This window comes from Siniperca chuatsi, linkage group LG22 (genome assembly GCF_020085105.1).
Source record: "Siniperca chuatsi isolate FFG_IHB_CAS linkage group LG22, ASM2008510v1, whole genome shotgun sequence".
Classification (NCBI taxonomy): domain Eukaryota; kingdom Metazoa; phylum Chordata; class Actinopteri; order Centrarchiformes; family Sinipercidae; genus Siniperca; species Siniperca chuatsi.
Genome location: NC_058063.1, coordinates 8,812,915 through 8,834,313, shown reverse-complemented (window position 1 = coordinate 8,834,313; position 21,399 = coordinate 8,812,915). Strand labels below are relative to the sequence as shown.

General features: G+C 40.1%; 1 protein-coding gene across 2 annotated transcripts in view; it reads right to left on the bottom strand.

Annotated features, from left to right (window-relative positions):
- LOC122870500 (pyruvate carboxylase, mitochondrial-like) overlaps positions 1–21,399 on the bottom strand; it is a 292,268-nt gene that overhangs the window by 231,597 nt on the left and 39,272 nt on the right. For both annotated transcript variants that reach the window (XM_044184729.1, XM_044184728.1), the window contains exon 10: positions 562–680. In XM_044184729.1, the coding sequence (XP_044040664.1) occupies positions 562–680 (119 nt within the window). The remainder of the gene's footprint in view (positions 1–561; positions 681–21,399) is intronic.

The window sequence follows — 21,399 nt, the reverse complement described above, 5'->3', positions numbered from 1 at the left end:
TAGTTTGAGACCCATCTGTGTTGTTTCAGCCGAGCAAATCTCACAGGTCATCAGTGGAGCGGAATGCTATTTATATCTTTCATTATCCTCTCTCTCTTTCTCATTGTCTCTCGCCCTTTCTCTGACCTCATCTTTCAGCTTCTCTCTTCACTGATTCCACCTGTTCTGGCTCTCTTCTCTTTCCCAATCTCCCTCTCCTACACCTGTCTCATTGTACTGGTCAGCTTTCGGTCAATCCCTTTTTCTTTTCCCCTCCTTCCTCACCCTGTCCATTTCTTATGTCTTATTTCTTTTTAGGCCATTTTTGCTTCCATCTCACATACTTTAGAATCGCCTCCACTCCTCTTGACACTGTCTACACCTCCTCCATACCGCAAACCTTCACTCTCTCTACTTCAGCAACTTTTCAGAGTGGGAACCATCTAAGCTTGAAGCTGCACACCTGTCTGCGGACAGACGATACCAAACAAACACACACACACACAAAATGACAACCGCCACAGCCATCCAGCTGCCCAACCTGCCTAAACCCATCCGCACACATAAACATCTGCGACTTACTCAGTAATTTCTTCAGTGACCGTGTGTTCAACTTGGAGTCGAGAGTTGACTTCAATGAAGTAGTGTTTGCCGTGTTTGTCCACCAGGAACTCCACGGTCCCTGCATTCTCGTAGCCCACCTGCAGCAAAAAAAAACAGCAAGAAAACAATTTTAAAGCTCTGAACTAAGATTATTAGTAATGTTAGTTGTGTAAACACTCAAGAAGGACCACTCACTCATCTTAATGAGCCATGAAACCAAAAGAACAAAAAAAAACTCCTGTCCTCTCTCCATAAAAATATGACTACATTAAATGAGGGAAAAATAAGCTTCATGTTTTATTTGTATTGACAAAGGAGGGCATTCATCACTTTGCTGTAATACAATAATTAGATCATTAATCAAAAGGGGATTTATTGAGAGCTCATCATCATAAAAGACCATTTTCTCCACTACCTTTCAGCTGGGCCTTAAATATTCACACAAACAGCACACAATAATGGACATAGGTTTATATATAATGTTTGCAGAGTGACAGTATAGCCCTGTCTGCATACAAATTAGGTTTGTAGGACTTTTTTTTTTTTTTTTTTTTTAAATCAACATAATGAGAAAACATTTATTTTGAACGGATCAGCAAACTGTGTGACAACATGATCTCGACTCAAAAGTTCCACTTATCAGCTTTTTCTGAGCTTACAGCCGCATCTCACAATCTTAACCCTCAACCAAGTTAAATCAATTTTATTTATATCGTCGAAAATCACAAATTTGCCTTTGAGGGCTTTAAGATTTGTACAAAATATGACATACACCCTCTGTCCTTAGACGCTTGATTTGGATAAGACGAAACTCTACTACGAAAGCAAAAGCTGGGATCCCTCTTCCAGGACAGACTAATAAGCAATAGACATCATATATAACGTGGACAGAAATAGCAATGGTAAAATTACAATATGAAGAAACAGAATGACAGTGTTAGATAAATAATGTGCTAACATATAAAAAAATATGGATCAGAGCAGACAACGTGAACTTCCATGCTCATATCTGCAAACTGTTCACCGCCAATGCAAAATGCTCATACCGAACGTATCTATAAACATTCACCGTCAATGCATTTCATTTGCAACTTGGTTAAATAATGAAAATGTCAAGACTGGGATGTGATATACTGAACAGTAAACATCACATAGCAGTGTGCGTTGAAGCTGTATAGTACACAATACGGTGGCAGATGTAATGCATTGAGGCCACAAGTTCAGTGGACCGCAAGAAAGTAACGCCGTCTCGAATAAGATGGAAAAAGCTCTCGACAGCAAAGCACAGCACCTGAAACATCTTACTGCATATCTTTGAGGCACATGGATCATTACTGTTGTACAAGTGAGTGATGATATTCAGTCCAAAGATGACTTGATGTAGGACTTCCATTTAGTGTGCCAAAAGATGTTTCTCTTGTCTTGGAACAGAAAAGTTCTAATTTTTCCAAATGTTCTCTCTGTGGTGTGAAAATGTACCCATAAAAATGCAATGGACTGCCCTTTATAACTTTTAAAAAACTATTCAATGCCTAGTTTTATTGCTTATTCTTCATTAACCAGACAATAACAAAGCATAATCCAATCTCTGGTCACCTCTTCAGACATGGTTTCCTTTTCAACTCAGTATATTCTTTTCAGTTTTAATTATACATGTTCATCATGAACCACTGACTGGACATTTCCATGGAATGGCTGTTACCGTGGTTGATTTTTTTATAATTTTTCCCCACACAGAGCTGTCTATGCAATGTTTTGGTGGAATTTGACTCTGATGCAACACCTGTGTACAACTGTAACTGTTGTTTTGGAAGACTAAATACATTTTATTTTTTTAAATTTCAACATATAATCATCTAGTGTAATTAGTATGCTTTGCTGAGATTGCATCATCCTGAATGAACTGTTCTGTGTTTTTCTGTTAGAAGTTGAACATGCCTCCATTCAGAGCAAAACATGATAATTGTGAGGGATATTAGCATATTAGCAGACTGACACCAGCGTTTTCCATACTCATCCTTCAAAACTCCACTTTGGGTTGTCTCAGCTTAATTTTGCCCAGTGGGAGCTGCAAGCACAGTGTAATTGTTATATAAATGCTATATAAATAAAGTTTATTATTATTATCATCATTATCATCATAATTTTGAGACTAGGCAGGTTTACACCAATTACACAGATGATTTGGGCAAAGCAATCTGATTGGTGTTCCAACCATTTTCACCAATTTAACCAATCACAACAGCTTATTCTAAGTTCCTCAGATCAGATCCAACCACATCACTGATTATTCCTATAATCAAAGCTTTGCCATATTATGAAATGTACCCCATTTTAGGTGAAGGGAATACTGGAAGAAAACAACATCAGAATGAAATTAGAGGCCTGGGAGCAATCAAATGTCCAAAACACAAGCTGCAAAAATGCAAATCTACTTTTCCCAGAAGGCACAGATGTGAACAACCCAAGAAAAAGGCAACAGCACCACCTACATCGGAAAATATCCATCTAAAACTATTTGATAAACAGACAGTTTTGTGTTTTTTGGTTTCTTCCCTTCGTTTTTCCTTCACTCCTGTCTTCGAACAGAAAAATGCATGTTTAGTATTTAATTGTTAAACCAGCCTAGTGCCTTCAGGATTGCTTTGATTTCCAACATTTGGCGAGCATAAATGTCAAGACAATCAAATGGGCAGAGGAAGAGAGGGATGGATTGCAGAGACAAAGATGGCCCTAAGCTAAAACTACAGCTATTAGAATTTGGCAACTAAATAAAATGCTCAAACATGTTTTGGAGATGCAGTTACAATGAATAATCCATCATGCATAATACACAGGTATGTTAACAAATGTTTCACCTGAGTAAAGCAACACCTGCTCAGAGCTTGTCAGCCCCATATTAAGCCCATAACTAGTATAATTAGGTTGGTTGTGAAGAAAGACTTATCTCAAGAGGAACTTAGACAGATCAGGAGCACAGTACACACACCCATATGCAACACATGTATTAATATTCACTGTAGCCTTGTAAAACATCAGACATACAAAATATTCAGAAACACACAGTCAGCAGAGTTTTCTCTGCAGAGACAAATTAGTCCCATTTATGACATCTGTAGCTCCTCACAGGTTTTACCAGAGACTCATTAGGGATCACACACACACACAATCTAACACACATACAAAATTCAATAAACTGAACTGTATGAGCCCAAACACATGCGCACACACAAAAACATACATACTGGGACATGGGAGGGGGCACACAAACACATGAAACCTATCGACACAAAACACCTACACACACAAGAGCACTATAGTTTTGTTCTACTAGCTGACATGAAATAGTCTTACGGAAATCAAACAATTAAAGTGTGTGTGTGTGCGCGCGCACACACACACACACACACACACACACCTGTGCAGAGCTCCTATTACTCAACTGCTGGGATGATTAATACAGAACCTAACAGCTAGGCTACTCTTTTCTGTGCACACACATGCACTCACACGCATAATGATAATTTTTACCCTGATTCACCTCTCTCTTAACCTTCTGTGTGCAGCCAAATTTTTCATTGTGCCTGTGCGCGCGCGTTTGCGCGTGTGTACTTCCTGTACAGCCTGTGATGACAAATACATGCAGCTAGTACTCAAGGCCTCATTGATAAACCGTAAGAGTGAAAGACCTAGAAGACACACTCGAGCTTTCACACACAAACACACACATACAAGGACATAAATGCACACACACCTCCATAGACCTTAAGCGCACACAAATTCACTAACATACCAATATGTGTCATTCCATATTGTATTCACTCTCTCTCTCTCTCTCTCTCTCCCTCTCTCTCACACACACACTGAGTCAGTGAGTGAAGTAGCAGCCAGTTTAACAGATTGAGTGGTCACTGTTTTATGAGGTCTGGCAGCCAAGTCAATGGGCTGTACTAGCACAAGGAGAGGTCACTGGAGGGCCACATGCACGCATACTACCACACACACACACGCTTTTAAGAGTGTAAAAAAGCATAATGTACATTCACACATTTAGCTCCCTGCTGCTGACCACAGTGTGTGTGTGATTGAGCTTAAACGATCCCAGCACTGATGAATGTACACTGGTGTATAGCTTTGAATAGGAAGTGACAGAGACAGATAGCTGGTACTGTACGGCACATAGAGAGCAAGAGAGTGAAACAAAGCATTAAGAACAATTCATGAGTAGTGGGAGAAAAATGGGTGAGTAGATGGATGGAGGAAGGGATGGAACAAATGAGGACAGAGACAAGAAATCAAAGTGTTCGGTGGGAGTGGAGAGAGAGAGGACAAAGACGTACAGGGAGAAGAATAGCAGAGAGTCTCTCATCGTTACAGGATGTCAAAATTCGAATTCAACGAGTACCCTTGAGTTTTTCCCCCCTTGCTTCACAGCACCTCACTGTGCCAGGAAATTTCTCGAAGAGTTCACAATAGTGGAAAAAGGCTGGTGAAATCCTTTATCAACAAGATGGAGTAAAGTAGAGATGGCATAAAGACCCAGAATGCTAAGAGTGGCCATTTTTCCCCTCCTTCAGCCACTGTGAGCGTGTGCAGTGTGTGCTCACCAAGCTGCCTATAATCCTCAAGGCTAAAAACAGCTTGTTGATGCCCAAGGAGGATAGCAAAATTTGTTAAAGTTAGGAGGCAAACTTCAAGAAAGGAGGAAACAGGTTAGTACAGCAGTGGTTCACAGAAAGTACAAGCATCTTGGGACAAACAATGTGATGTACTTGACTACACACAAGACCACAACAGATTTCACTCTTGTCTCTACAAGGTGAGGCTGCAGCAGGAGCACAATCACCGGGAATTGGGTGACTCAAAGAAAAAACAAAAAACAAATACAAATCCTATTGTAGTCTCCGATGGCAAGGTCAGAACTGGGCATACCTTAAATCGATGAGTCTTTACGGCCTTTCAGAAAAGGAAGGTAGTGGCAGTAAGATGATGTGGGGGAGTGTTTTCTTGGACTATATTAGGGCCAGAAATGCTGTTGCTGACCACTGCATCCTTCATGGCCACATACTTGTCAAATAATTACTTCCAGGAGGATAATTATCACAAGGCAAGTAGAGTCTCAAGATGACTCAGTAGCTTTAGTTTACCCCCGCGGCCTACACAGTCTGAGCGCCTCTGAGGTGGAACGGACAACAGTGTGTCCCTGATATGAGGTGGAATGGGATGTTTTTGGCCTTATTTTAATGCAAAAATTGTTGGTGCATGTCGGTTAGGCCATAATAAAAGGCCTTTCCTGGCCTCTCTGCTCCTTTGGACCCAGCAATTTGATATCTTCTTTTGTACCTTTACACATCTGTTTTTTTAGTGTAATCTCACATTTTGCCTTCTTTACATTGTGAATACCAAAAAAAAAAAAAAGCAAAAAAAAAAACCCAGACATGAGAATTTTAGTCATGTTAGCAGTCTTTGGGAAAATGTCATTTCCACACTTAAGTTTTTGTGAAAGCAAAAGGACAGAGTGTTCGCGCAGCAAGTTCATTGCTGAGGGCTACTTTACATTTGTCTTCTGTAACCCTGAAAAGAGTTAAGATGGCAGTTTTGAGAAGTGCTCTTACTGTCCTACTGTCTTACTGTATTTTGTGTGTGCGTAGTCATGTATTCTGCTGCACACTGTCTAATCGTTATCTTCTATGCTTAAGCAGAGTGATGTTTGGGATTTAAACTGCTCTGACTCTTGTAAGTGTAGGAACATCACCAATGTGATCCCTTTTGGCTTTTGAAGCCACAGTATCTTTGATTCAGCAATTTGTGATTAGCCTTGATGTGTCCATACTGAGTGACATGTAAGTCCATTGCTATGTTGATGGTGCAGAATAAAAGACACATCAGGTAAAAGCATGCCATAGATGACACTTTGTTCCACCCCAACTCTTTTCATAACATAACACGGTATCTTCCTTTAATGCATCATAAAATACTCTTTAAGCACAAAAGCCTGCCATCCGCAACAGGAGGAGTTTCCTGCACTAAGGTGTGCACAGACGTACTGCATACTGCTAATTATTAGACAGGTTTTATGTTCTTGCCAGCAAAATATTAGGTCATGCTCTGAAGAAGTCTGCAGGACTAAAAGACTGCAGATATTTATATATTCTGTGTCGAGCCTCATCTTTATTTGAGGACCTTACTGCAGTTTCATTTCTGCAAGGACACCTAGCAGATTATAGTTGGTACCAAGCATAACAATCCTTTTTGTCTTTGAACTAAAAGTACAGACACAAGTAACTACATAGAAACCTGGCTTGGATTAGTCATGGAGAGAAGGAATAGAGAAGCTTTCAGGAACTTTTTTCCCCCACAGATTTTCATTTCATTCGAGGCCACAACACTGCTTTGAAAACAGTAAAATTCTCCCCAAATACCACCATGCACAGACACAAAAACTCACACCACACATTCCGAATAGTCTAGTCCCATGCCATGTCCCTCAATGCCCCACATCTACCAGTCAGAAAGCAGTGTGTGCTGGGTCATGAAATGTCCAGGGGCAGTCACAGTAATGTGGTACATGCTCTTCAGCTTTATGTGACACGCAGCAGAGGGAGCAAAACAAATCAATCGTACAATCGATGGTACTGACCTGTTAAATGGCTATGTCTGGTCACATTAGTGTATGCTTTAGTGTGTGTGTGTGTGTGTGTGTGTGTGGGGGGGGGTGCGGTACAGCTTCTCAGTTTACTGCAGGGTGACAATCAGAACCAGTGGAGTGACACCAGGGGTTTAAATTATTCTGTAAATTAACTTGGTTGTTTTGAATACATAAAAAGATATAGCTACTATGAACTTGGAATCACATACAATTCATGCATACAGGTTTTAAAATACTTGTGGGGACACTGACTGAAGAGATATTTGTGCCTCCATGTAAGGGAGGTCTTGCGTAGTGCCCTTCCTCTCCATTGAGATCTCACACTATTTTTGTTTTTAAAAAATGTACAATTAGCAGTATGCAATGTACAATTAGCAGTATGCAGTACGTCTGTGCACACCTTAGTGCAGGAAACTCCTCCTGTTGCGGATGGCAGGCTTTTGTGCTTAAAGAGTATTTTATGATGCATTAAAGGAAGATACCGTGTTATGTTATGAAAAGAGTATGCTACTTTTTTGTAGCATACCTTCTAAAAATTTAAACAGTAAATATATAAAATTGTGTTAAGCTATTAAAAAAAAGGTAAGGCTGGTGATATTCTATATTTTTCTTATTGTCAACAAATCCTGTAAAAAGACCAAAACCACAAATGACCGGATGATAAACATGGGCACAGTTTATTTTGCGTCAATCCCACATACACTTTTTCCTACTGCCATAAGTACTCACTAGTGTACGAAATGTGTATTAAAGGACCAGTGTGTAGGACTTAGTGGCATCTAGTGGTGAGGTTGCAGATTGCAGAATACCCCTCGCCTCACCCTCCCCTTCCAAGCGTGTAGGAGAACCTACAGTGACCGCGAAAAACACAAAAGGCCCTCTCTAGAGCCAGTGCTTGGTTTGTCAGTTCTGGGCTACTGTAGAAACATGGCGGTGCAACCTGGCGGACTCCGTGGAAGAGTACCAGCTCCCTCTGTAGATATAAAGGGCTCATTCTAAGGTAGAAAGAAAACGATTCTTATTTTCAGGTGATTATACACTAATGAAAACATACTTATAAATATTATATTCCATTTCTGCCTATAGATCTCACTAAATCTTACACACTGGTCCTTTAATCCAAACAAATGCACTCTTTACTCCTGTTTTCATTTTGCTAAAAACTACAGAGGTTTTAGAAAATTACTGAGACTTTAACTAATTAAACTATATATTTGTACCATGTTTTTAAACATTTACAATTCCACTGGAACAAATGGGATTGGAGCTGACTGCTACAAACAGGGTATCGAAGACGTTGAGTATTGAGAGACGGACTAACGTATTGTTGGTTTTGGTGTTTTCATGGGATTAAAACCAGCCTTATCCTCTAACTGAAATAAATTAAACTAAATAGTTTTCTAAGACTAGGCACAGCTGAGTACGAGTAAAGTCCAAGAGTGCCGAAAAGTCCAAGCTCTCTTTATGACCTGTACCAGGACAGGAGGCATGATTACTGCAATCAGTAATATTATACAACACTCACATGCCCATATTTACATTGAAAAAGAGACTTGAAAAATTCTGAACCTATCCTTTAGGGAACTTGCTGGGTTGCTTTATAGTACACAAAAATATGCTAAGGCAAAGCTTCTGGCATTGCCAAGGGGTGGAATGAGTAAAACACTGATGGCGGGCTGGGGGGATCACTACATCTTAATTTTCAGTAAAGCCCAAGGGAAAACTGCACCCAGTCACAACAGGGGAGGGGAAAAAGCAAACGAGTGCTACCATCTTTATGACAGCAGCAGAGTTTATGGCAAATGTGGCCTTCATTGTGAAAATAGCAGCACTAACAGTCACTGCCATGAAATAGAGGCTGATCATATAGATTTTTTTTTGTATTATACACAAGGGTATCACAATCTGAAAATGAAAAGCTGTTTAAAAGGTGCCACACACAGCAACTTTAGAGGCACACAATCACATTACCCTGCAGTTATTACATAACCAGATCCTACAGTACACCTCACTCTTCCCTCCTCTCATCTAAACATCACTGCTGCTTCTTCCCTTTAACTGCAGCTCTCTTCCTTCCTTTCTTTCATTTCTTTCCCCTCTTGTGGGGATTGGAGTTAATCTGGTGCCAAGACTGTCTGTAATCTGATCCAATTCCCTTTCAGACTCACAACACACACAACTCTCATCCGATTCATTGCCAATACAACCACAGAATAACACAAACACACACACACTCACAAATAGATCAGCTCCATTTCAGCAGTGCCACCTCTCTAATCCTTTTGCTGCAGGGAGCTGCCAAAGCAGCGGTGCTCACCCACCCGAGCACACAACATACACAATGTACACAGCCAAAAAAAAAAAAAAAAAAAAAAAAACACACACACACACACACACACACACACACACAGGCACAAACATACACAGTAATGCACACATATCACATACAGGCCTAAAGGCACATCAAACCCATGAGCATAATGAACACAATCATGTACGCCCACACACACACACACACAGTCCCATATGCACCCACACGTTCACATTCATCCCAGCTGTAATGGAAAGGAGCTTGACCGGAATCCCTCCATCCATTTACCAATTCACGTATTCATCCCTTCATATCAGCTCTTCACCTCCAGGCTTTAAGTCCATCACTTATTTCTTTCTCCTTATATCATGCCTGTCCATACTCTCACTTCTACCCTCTGCCTCTATCATTAGGATTCAGAACATCCTCCTTTCTTCTCCATATCCTGTTTTCCACACTTGCAGCATTTTTATGCCAAATAATTTGCTGGACATAAAGACGACTATCAAATTTGTAATAGGAAAACAAACACACTTCAGGAAAAGTATGAGGGATACAAAGTATGAATGGGTGGGATAAAACAACAATAAATTGATACTTATTACTATTCTCATGGGAGAAGTTTTACTCTAGAGAATCCTGTAATTGGAAATTGTACTTATGTCGTTAATTCTGGTAGAGTAACTGCGACGGGATAAGACTCCCTTCTGAATTGATGCCCAAATTAGCCCATGTAAAAGTGTTTGCTGAGCGTGGTCATTAGTATTACATAATGCACAATTAACAGGTTCTCAATTTGGGACCAGAACACCCAAGCTTTGCTAAATGTGTTTGCAATCGAGGCCTTTAGAGATATTTAAATTCTGGGAATCTACACTCTTCTCTATACTGGTTTAGCTGACAAAAAGTGTCTAAACTACAGCAGACATACTAATGAAGAAAGAAAAGAGTGCGCCATCATAAAACATACTAGCTGTTAGGCTGTACTTGGAGACAGCAATGCTTTGAGCTAAATGCTAATGTCAGCATGCTAAAATGCTCACAATGACAATGCTGATGTTTAGTAGGTATAATGTTTACCATGTTCACCATCATAGTTTAGCATGGGGAGTCTGGGGACCGCCAAAGTCATACAGGACCGGTACAATATTTCATTGCAATCCATCTGATGTTGAGATATTTCAGTCTGGACCAAATCGGCGGATTGACCGAATTACCAACATTGCCATCCCTAGAGTCATACCACTAGCATGGCTGATCAAAATAAATTACTAAAGCTATAAGTAATAATTCCAATTATAAGACCTCCTCAAGTTACTTATTCTGACAAAATGGTGCTTTAGTTGAACTCCACAAGTGTAGTTTCTTTGTTTACCCTCCAAGCTTAGCAACTAACACTGGTGGAGACTTGTTATTCTCAAGGACACTTTAGCAGCCTGGTCGAGTGCCAACACAGAAGGTCAGACCTGTGTCCTTCACTCAGAGTGATGCGTCCTTACTCATTAAACCACCTATGCCAACCACCTTCTGTAACCCTGCATGCAGTGGTAGCTAAGGATGTACATAGTACCTTGCAAAAATGGCAACTCCTACCAGACTACCCATAAAAAGGTAAAAACCTATATTCTACAAATAAACATTTCTTTCTGAAGTGAGAGCTCTTCATTTCTCCTGCACCCTCCCTAAGTTCACTACTCTCTGACCCTTCCCTTTGCTTTCCTCTCTTCCTCTACATGGCTACAAGTCAAAAGAGTTACTAGATGGAGCAAAAGATTGAGTGAAAGAAATTGAGATAAATAGAGAATGATCTAGAAGAGCAATAAGCAAAATCAAAGCACCTGTAGATTTAGAGCAAGAGAACCTGACAGGGTGTTAGTAATAGGCCTGGGGATGAATAATGACTGAAACGTGTGATGTAAGAGTGATGAAAGGAAGGGCCACAGGAAGCAGCAGCGTTGAAAGGTTTAACGCTGCACACATACTGTACATGATGTACACGCTACTCATGTCACTAAACTGCAGACAAACAGTGTGGAGCAACAATGGCCCTTTTCAGACATGGAATACGAAACATTGTTGGCTTTGTCTATCTATTAAAGTAATGGCTTTTTGTCATTAAGACATAGGTGTCTGATACATAAATGTTTGTTATGGCTTTATTCAAACGTGACGAGTCTGTTACAGAAAGAGCCACAATGCTCATGTGATATTTGGCACCTGGTGTGTGAGGCTGCATCAGTGATGCATTTTAAAATATAATTTTTTATTTAAGCCTTAACATTCACCCCCTGCATGTCTCCCCTCATTTATTTATTTCATGACTTTTTCATAAAAGTGACTGAGGTGCTTTTTCAGACATGAAACCAACATGCAAAAAAAATAAAAAATGCCATCACATTTATGTAACAAGGTGCATGTCTGACAGGGACTAAATAGAGATATTTTTTTCTGCTTAAGGATTGCTAGCAGCTTCATTGTTTACATGTGAACATTCAGAGAAAACACAAAAAGTGGATCAAAGAGCTAATTGATGTACTTTTAATATGGCTGCTATAGACCATCAAAATAATCACTGGCATACAGCATCAAACAAAAAGTGTATATGGCCATTAAAATGAATTTTTGATGCATTGATGGAGATTTGCAAAAACAATGTTGTGCACTCCATCTGCATTATTTCTTGCTTTCAAGTAGCTATTTGTATGAGAAACAATTCAGCCATTCTGTAGCTACAAACAGTTTGAATGTAATTTCGCAGTCATGACACATCAACAATGATGTGGATACAAAAAAAAAATGTATCGATCTGTCGATTTCTCACATTACTGAGAGATCCTGTAAACCGAATTGAAGCTGTAAGGCCATTAGCCAGCGGTGTAATGGGAGTTGAACATAGTCTGGAAGCAATGCAGCCATAAAGTGCACACACAGAAGCTAGAGAGATGGAGAGGGAGAGGAAGGGCAATACAGACAGATTTTAAAATCAATACAGCCACAGAAGACACCCAACAGGAATTTATAGTCCTTGTGTGGACACACAGCATTGTGGGCTCATAAAATCTGATGTTTTCTATCAATTAAATTTAAAAAAAAGACATCAACGTGCAAAGCGCAGCTGCAACTTTATTTGTATTGAAGGGACAGAGACAGAAAGGAAGACTCATCCCAAAATAACACTGCACGGTTCAGAGAAAGTTTCTGTGGGCTGATTTGCTGTCAGCAAGGCAACCCAAACTGTCACATTTTATGACACCATAAAATAAACTGTTACACAGTTGGGAGTGTGTGTGTGTGTGTGTGTGTGTGTGTGTGTGTGTGTGTGTGTGTGTGTGTGTGTGTGTGTGTGTGTGTATGTGTGGTTGGTTTTCGCATTTTATGCCAAATAGTTTTATTTTCTCTACTTTTCCTTTACCTCCTTGGCCCCATAACCTTTACCTGCACAACGGTGTTTCCTATCTCCTTTGCCTTCAAGTATCTTCTCTCTGTTTCCTGCAAAAATCTCATGTCTTCAACATTTGGCCTTTCATGAAATGTCACTGACAGCTGACTTCTACATGTGAAAATGTTTGTTTCATATCCCTGCAACCAAGCCAAAAAGGTCAAAAATAAAAAAAGTTTTCTTAATGCTTGGAAACATTAACTTTATAAAGGTATTTATAATCATTTAAAAAAATATTTAATCTACAGTTGTAAAGGAAAAATTAAGTGCCATTATATTTTGTCTTATGGATTTTATAGACATTTTGAATTATCAAAACTGATAATATAAATTACAAGTAACCAAATCAAAGCAAGAGACAACTTAAAAGGAACACTTACACATCAGTTTTACAGCTTCAAAAATTCTACCAACTATCTACAGTCCATCTTTCATTCCAGCCTTCTTCCTCATCTCTCTCTGACTTCTGCGATATACAAGACCATAATGTATTATAAGTGTCTTTCAGATTCTCTGCCCCTTTACTGCACAAGCATTCTCTCCATCTCTGTCTCTGCTCGCCTCAGCCTCTATCCCTCAATCTACTCCTCTTCCCACTGCTCAATCTGACACCTCTCCATTTCTAAATGAGTGGTGCTTTCATGCTGGTCTCACTGTGTATGACCAATCTTCCTGAGGTTAAGTGCTGCCCCACAGTGTAAGGTTACGTTTACATTTATTACAGTAGTCTGATTATGAAACTTCCATCTCTTTTACACTGCAGGTACCCTTAACGAAACACACATGCTAAATGGATTACAAACACTTTTTGGTAAACTATAAGAACAATCTTTGCAAAGGGCATTTTATGTAGGTTTTGAAACAAGAAATTATACCGTCTTCCTGTTTCGAATAAAAAGCTCAATTCAGAAGCAATGAAATGCAACGTGGCTTAAATTGTATGCATTTCAGGGTTTTGCTGCTACAGTTTTACTTGTTCTGGTATGATGAGTAGCTTATGGTGGCTAATTTTAGCTAACTTTACTTACTAACTTTAGGTAGATGTTGCTGTATAACTAATCGCCACAGTTGACTCTGGGATGTGATAGCATTTTATCGAAACTGGATCCAGTATCAAATCCCCTTATATAAAATCGGAATCTTTTCAAATCCCTTTTTGAAACGTGACAAAGAAGAGACAATATTCAAAAAGACATTTGTTAGCCTCAGAGCTGTATGAATCCAGGTATTTTTTATCAACCAAGTTCCAGATCCAAAATTGAACTGCGATTCTAATCCAATACACGTCTTTTTGTCCAATTCAGCGAATATCTCCTTACGTTCCGCTAGCTGTCCTTTGTGTGTGCGCTGAAAAAAAAAAATCTGGTGCTGGTACACAGCCCTTGCACTGTAAATGCTAAACAAACAAAGTGGCTCGGACCGGGCCACACAACACTATTCCAGTTATTCCAGCCATGATTTGTGTGTCAGGTACTGTTGAATGACTTGGCACGGACATTCAGCTTACTTTCTAGTTTGCCAAGATATGCTGTTGTTGTGATGTTAGCTATAGTAGCAGGAAAGTTGTGAGTATCGCTGTCTGGAGCTGGTGTGCTGGCTCTGGGAAACGTGTTGTCCTCTCTGGCTGTTAGCTTCACAGCAGCAACTGTAGCATACGTTTTTTCGCATTCCCCACCTTTAAGCAATCATTTTCTTTTTTATACGTTTTGCCACTCTTTTCCCATAATGGATATTGTATAGACCTTTTTCACAGCAGACTTTTTGAGTTGTCATTGCAAAGGTGTAACTAATTACATTAACAATGGCTCTGTTCCATTTAACAGTCCCAGTAAACCATGCCAGTGCACCAGCATGCACAGTGCAAGGGTCCTGAAAATGGCAAAACTAAATGGTATACAGCCACTGTTAATGTTATCAAGCACACCTGTGCCTTTTGTGCTATGACATGCCAAAATTTCTGCTCTGAAAAAGGTCTATTGGTTTACAGTTTAGATTGATCTCTCACCGTTATTGTCCCGCCCCAACAACCTGTTTTAACAGGAATTACATCATTCTAAAGGAAGTATATAGATGCCATTTCATTGTGTCTTTGAATCTATTCTAAAAGTTCACATTTGGGAATGCTGAGGCCATTCAAATTAAGTTTGTGATTGCTCTATTCATCATGTAATCAAAAATCTGTGGTAAATTACATTTTGAATGTAATTATTCCCAATCATGTTTGCTGAATGCTGATTTGGTTGAGCAAAAGACAAATAGGAAGGGTCTTGAGACTTACAGTTGAAACTTTATTTCCCATAAAGTGGTGAGTGTGTGGTGAATTTAAATCACACACGCTGCCGGTCAAAATGTCAAGACTGTCTTATTCTGAAAGTTTCCCATTACCCCTTCATCTGACTGCACCCACTTTTCTTAAATCCCTCTTTTCACATCTTACGTACACCCTGCTACATTTTAAGGCTTCCCCTTTCTCCAACTGCTCCTCCCTGATCTTATATCTGTCTTTTCGCCTCGTTCACCCTCTCCTATTCTCCGCTCATCCCTCTTCTCAAATCTCTCTTAATGTAGGGCATTATTCCTCATTTTGGGGTAAGTCAGCCAGTCATGCCTCCCCCGTCTCTTCCACTTCACTTTTATTCCTTTCGCTCAGTCCCCTCTGTCTCTCGTTCTGCCCTCATTCACCCTTTGCTCTGTCAGCAGTTAATGGAAGCATAATGAGCTTGTTGTCTATGAAATGATGAGAAGGAGGAGTGAATGCAGCTTTCTAATGATCAAAGAGCACTGCACAACATACACACACAGCTGGACAAAGGCGGGCACATGCATGCCTGTACACAAATATAAGTAACAACGATACACACAGCTGCAAACAAAGATTAATGTTAGCCTGTGCACAGAGGTGTGTCTACTGAGTCACAGACGCACAAACATTTAAAATCTATTCTCAGTGGAGATACATTATTAGTAACTTGGACCCAAAATCAGGCCAAATGCTATTTTTCTTCCTCCTATGCTCTCGCCATGGCTTCCTCACTCCAAGCATACCTCCCTCCTGATGCCTCCCCCCTCCCTCCATCACTGCCCCGCCCTCCTCTTTCTCCCGCTTTCACTCTTACTCCTTCCAAAATGGTAGTCAGGGCAGAAAGGGGTTTTCTACTTCATAAGACTGCAGCTGTGTGCATGTGTCCGCACACCAAGTGTGGTGTGCGTGTGTGTCAGACTAAGATTTGGCTGTAGTCTGTGCAACGACACCCACACTGCAGCATTTGACACAGCCGGAGGGAGCGAGGAAATGGAGAGAGAGAGAGAGAGTGAAAGGAGGAGACACAAGGGAAGGAAAGACGACTAGAGTGTCAAAAAAATAATAAGAGGGATGATTTCGTGTTTGTTCCTAATTATGCATGTGTGATGCATCAGTCCATTTCCACATGAGAATGTGTTATGTGTTACTCCAAATTTATGTCAGCGTAATGTATCCTATGTGTGTACAGTATGCATGCGTTCATTTTCATTTGTGTCCTATACTGAATGCATTTTGTGGTGTGCCTATAGGCGAACACATAAATATACATCCATGTCCCTCCTTTATGTTAGGGTAGATGTACGAACACGTTTATATTTGCATTAGTTTCTGTCCCCTATATTGGTGTTTTCATCCAGAAGCTAAACTAATTACCTATCACGCAGACATACATAGTCACACGCCGTGTAGAACACATTTGCAGGTGTAATATAATGTGTTAATTGCTTATCCACACTCACTTTCATTCATAATTTATAGACCTTGTTCCAGAAAAATGCAGCAAAGCTTCAGCTCCGCACTCAATCTAAACATACAGAGTAAGAGCAAAACAGAGAAGAAGAAGACGAAGAAGAAGACGAAGAAGAAGACGAAGAAGAAGACGAAGAAGAAGACGAAGAAATGGATGGATGGAGAATGGATGTTTGGAAGGGAAAGATGGAGCATTGATCAAAATTGTGTTTGCACAGACACCTGTCACAGACAGTGTGACAGTCAGACCAAAACAGAATTGGAAAGAAAGGGCACATAAGAAACAAGGGGGAAACAGAAAGGGCTCACATGAGAACGAAGGAAAGAGATGGCTTGAGGAGAGAAATACGGGAAAGTGCACAAAACACAAAAAATACAGACAGTGAACATAAACAGGTAGAGTAAAGAGGGGGTAGGAGAAAGAGCAAAGGAGAAGGAAGTGAAGATAAAGAAGAAGGTGAAGTAAGTGGACTGAAGTCTTGTACACATTAGCCCATGTGTATAATCAGGGAGCTACACAAAACAGCAAACCAGGAAAAACTGCTGATGCCAGTGAGTTAGTGCATGCTTTTGTGTGTGTGTGTCCACTCCAACAGTGCTTGCTTTTTTATACAACTTAAAAAGGAGAGGTGAGGGAGGAGAGAGCAAATGAGGGGGAGGAAGGGCATCTCCCATTCTTCTCTTCAATGCAATATAAGCGTTGCAGTTTTCGGTTTCATTCTGCATCCATGGCTGCGACCAATATGGTCAATACAATTGACAGAATATTCACCTCATGCCCGTGCTGATGCTTTGTATTTGAGAGAAGGGAGAGAAAGTGCTCCTGTGAACTTCCTCGTTCAGTCAAAAGACTTTAAAAACTGTTCCTGTCTTTCCCATTTAAATTTCCCCATAGGCAATTTCTCTTTCTCCCATCTCTCTTCATCCCACTTTTTACTGCACGCAGCAGCACATTATGGCTACAATTCTTCTGCCCCGGTTAGGAGATTTATTTGGAAAATTTGTTCCTCATTTCTTCTTACAGTCCTCAGAGGGCAGAGCTGGCAGTAAGCAGGACAGTTGTGCAATACAGTAGACCCATTTAAATATACTGTACATCATTAGGATGCTAAATAAGGAGTAATGTAGTGCAAGCTCAACAGTATTGCAAAATGAGGCCTGACGGGGAATCAACACCCCAATGTGACGCTGATGATTTCATTACAGGCTAAAGTGTAATTTACAAGAGTCTGTCAAAAAGTAGCCCAGCACGCGTGTCAGTAGTCAGGGACTAATGTCTTTTTGGCAGAAGCTGTCACTCGGTAATCCAATTAGAAATTAACTAAATGGACTGGACTTCCTGACTGCAGAATTTAATGTCAAACTGTGGAACACTGTGCTCGAATAACAGACTTCAGAATGTGTTCATGTAGCAGACAAAATCCAGTATTCAGTAAAACAACGTAGCTAAAAGTGCCAGCTCCTTATGCTTTATCTTACAAAAATCTTAATCTAGAATGCAACCATACAAAACTAATGTTTATGCCAGGCATCCGTGGCTCGAGTGCCGCTATAGAACAGCAGGAACAAAAGCAAATTCACCAAAAATTGCCTCTGAGCCTCCCACCAGCAATAGAACGTTTTATGCTCCCTTAATAAACTTCAAATAAAGAATTTACATTTTTGGAACCATTGGTCGTCTGCAGTAACCAAGGATCAATGTCTTTATGGCAGCAGTTTCTCACTAGTTAACTTAATTAGTAATCAGCACACTCAACTAGGCTTGATTACAGAGTGATGTGGTAAGCTTTAAAATGATTTGTTTTTAAATTTTGTTCCATTTATCACAACTACATTTGAGTACAACACTAAGTAGCTACTGTGATGGCCCCTCTGCTTGTCTGCAGGACCTGTAGCAGTGTAATGGGACACTCCTGGGCCTAGTGTGCCCCATGTATGTAAGGCCAGAGTCGCAGGCAGTCCAGTTAAGATCTCCTCGCTCCACAGACCTCTGCGTTGTGGCTTTTGTTTTATCATTTTTCTGTTTTGAACTACTGATGATGCACATTTGACCCACCTATTTGCATTTTTTTACCAATTTAAATACATTTACTTATTAGTAGTAATAGTAGTAGTATTCAGTATAGCCATGTGTCTCTCGTTTTTGTCCCAGTCCAAAATGGTGTGGTCAGACAAGAATTTACCTAGCAAAATGTAATCATGTGGTGTGGCAGAACAAGTGGGATGGGTTGGGCTGTAAACTAAAGGCGATACCATGGCTAGCAGGCTAACAACAGCATTTCACAAGTTGTGAATTATACAGCTTCTTACTGAACACGTAGAGAGCGAATATAAGCAAATAATATTTGCGAATGAGACGTCAATCCCACCCCCTCCCTCAAAGTGGCTGAACATTGGAGAGCCTCGTGATTTTGCGTTCAAAGCACAGCTGTAGCTCATAACATTAACGGTGGCTCCAGTAAGCCAATAAGCAGGACGCTGGAACTGGCTCACTTAAATGCAGCCGTTATTAATTACACCTGTGCTTTTCCTGATATGACATGGCAAAATGTCTGCTGTGGAAAGGGGTAGGGACAAACAAAATAAAGCATTAAGTTACCTCACTATTTAAAGCACTTAGTTTGTTTACAGCTCTCACCCACACACACACTAACTTTTTACTACATTCATTTGACCCATGATTGCCTTCAGGGCCATTTTAGCTTTCAATTTTCATTCCCAATGTTATTTTGTGGGTAATTTAGACAATGTTATCCAAATAATTTGTCTTTGTTTGGCATCTGATGTGTTTTGGTTGTTTAGATGGTCTTTTTTGCTGAGGTGTTTTGATTGCTAGTTTTGATCTCACCTGCAGAAATTAACTGCATTTCTGTTTCTTTTATCACCATTTGAAATCCCTTTGCTCCAAAGCTTTAACACAATGCAATGATTCAAAAATAATTTAAGATTTTTTAAGTACAATCAAAATAAAGACCAACATCTAAAGAGCTGCTTAATTTTGCAGTTCGAGTACAGTCATCCTGCTTCTGTACCAACCACTGCTGCGACCATTTATTATTCATAAGCATGCACACTTTTCACTGTTCTTTAGTGTAATTACTGCACATTGCGATACAAACAGTGTCAAAGCTTGCTTGCTGCTCTCTCCCACCATTTTCTCCTCCACCCTCCACTCCATCCTTCCACCTTTCCCTTGGCTCTAATTTCAGAAAGCACTGTTGGCTTGAGTTTACCCCCAGCTGCCGGGAAAAAAATCAATACCTCCCCCCTCTTTTGTGTTCTCTCGCTTCCTCTTGTCTCAGTCCCTGCATCCTCTGACCACCTCACTTGGTTTTTGTATACTCCCAGTCTGTATTTTTTAAGTCTCTTCTTTTCATTAACAGGTTTGTCTTTCTCCTTTTCCTTCTCCGGTATCCTCCTCCCTCCATCCATATCCCTCTTCTTTGTACTTCACTGTATGTTGCTTTTTCACCCTCCAATCTCCCTTCATCTTGACCTCCATTCCTCCAACTTTGCCTCCCTTCTAGACACTCTAGGGGATTCTATTCCCAAAAAGCCTTACATGCTCATCTTAAATTCACACGCTTACTCGCATACACACGCCCGTACATAATCAGCAATAAGAAAAGCACTGTCCATTTCAATATCACGCTTACTACTGGGCTTGAATTTACAAATGCATGCAGTACACACAGGCATGAGGATTCTGCAGGCATGAGGATACAAGTCACAGACGCTCAAAATAGCACACATCCAATCACAAGTACCAATGTCACCCCGACATTGAAGACTACAGCACTACTTTAAGCATCCTACATTACACACACCACAGCAGAATCTGTCTTTGCTTTCTGAAGACAATGGAGCACACTGCACACATACCGATACTGACCAAAGTGAAGGAAGTGGAAAAGGGAAGAATGAAGGAGGAAAGCAGAAAAAAAAATTTAAGGAGAAAGCAATTGTTTACTTATTTGTACTTAAATCACCAAAATCATTTTTTTGTGGTTAAGGCTGTCATGTCAACGAGTGTTTCTGCAATGTGCCTCCTTCAGACCACTTCATCAAATAGTGTGAGCAATACTGTGACATTGTATTTCTAGGGCTTTCTGTGAAACTAATTTTTTCTATTAGTGTTTTTTCAAAAAAGAGCTTCCAGACATTGGGTGTTTTACAGCAGCTTTCACGGCTTGTTACAGATTGAATGACTGCGTTACAACAACAGAGGAGCAAAATAGATGTATTCCTATGTAAATGATAGGGCTAAATATTGGCACAGATCATCCCATTTGATTTATTTCAAATTCAATTTGATGAGTCTTAAAGATTCAACTACATTAGACACTTTCCAATATTGCATAAACATGAAAGCACTTATGAGAATTTTTTTTTTTCCCCACATGCATGCAAGTTACTTTTAGACTGAAGGTAATGTTTTGGTGTTTGTTGTACCATTTCTAACAAGTAACTACAGTTTACACATAACATTTAGTTGAGACGGGGCAGGGGGGTATTAATTGTAACTAAAAAAGTGCAGAGGAAATAGAGGACGAATGACAGCAAACAGGCTGAGCAGCACAGAAAACAAAGACAAAAGAAGCACATTTGTAGATTTAGATACTAAAGAGTACTGAATGTGAAAGAGG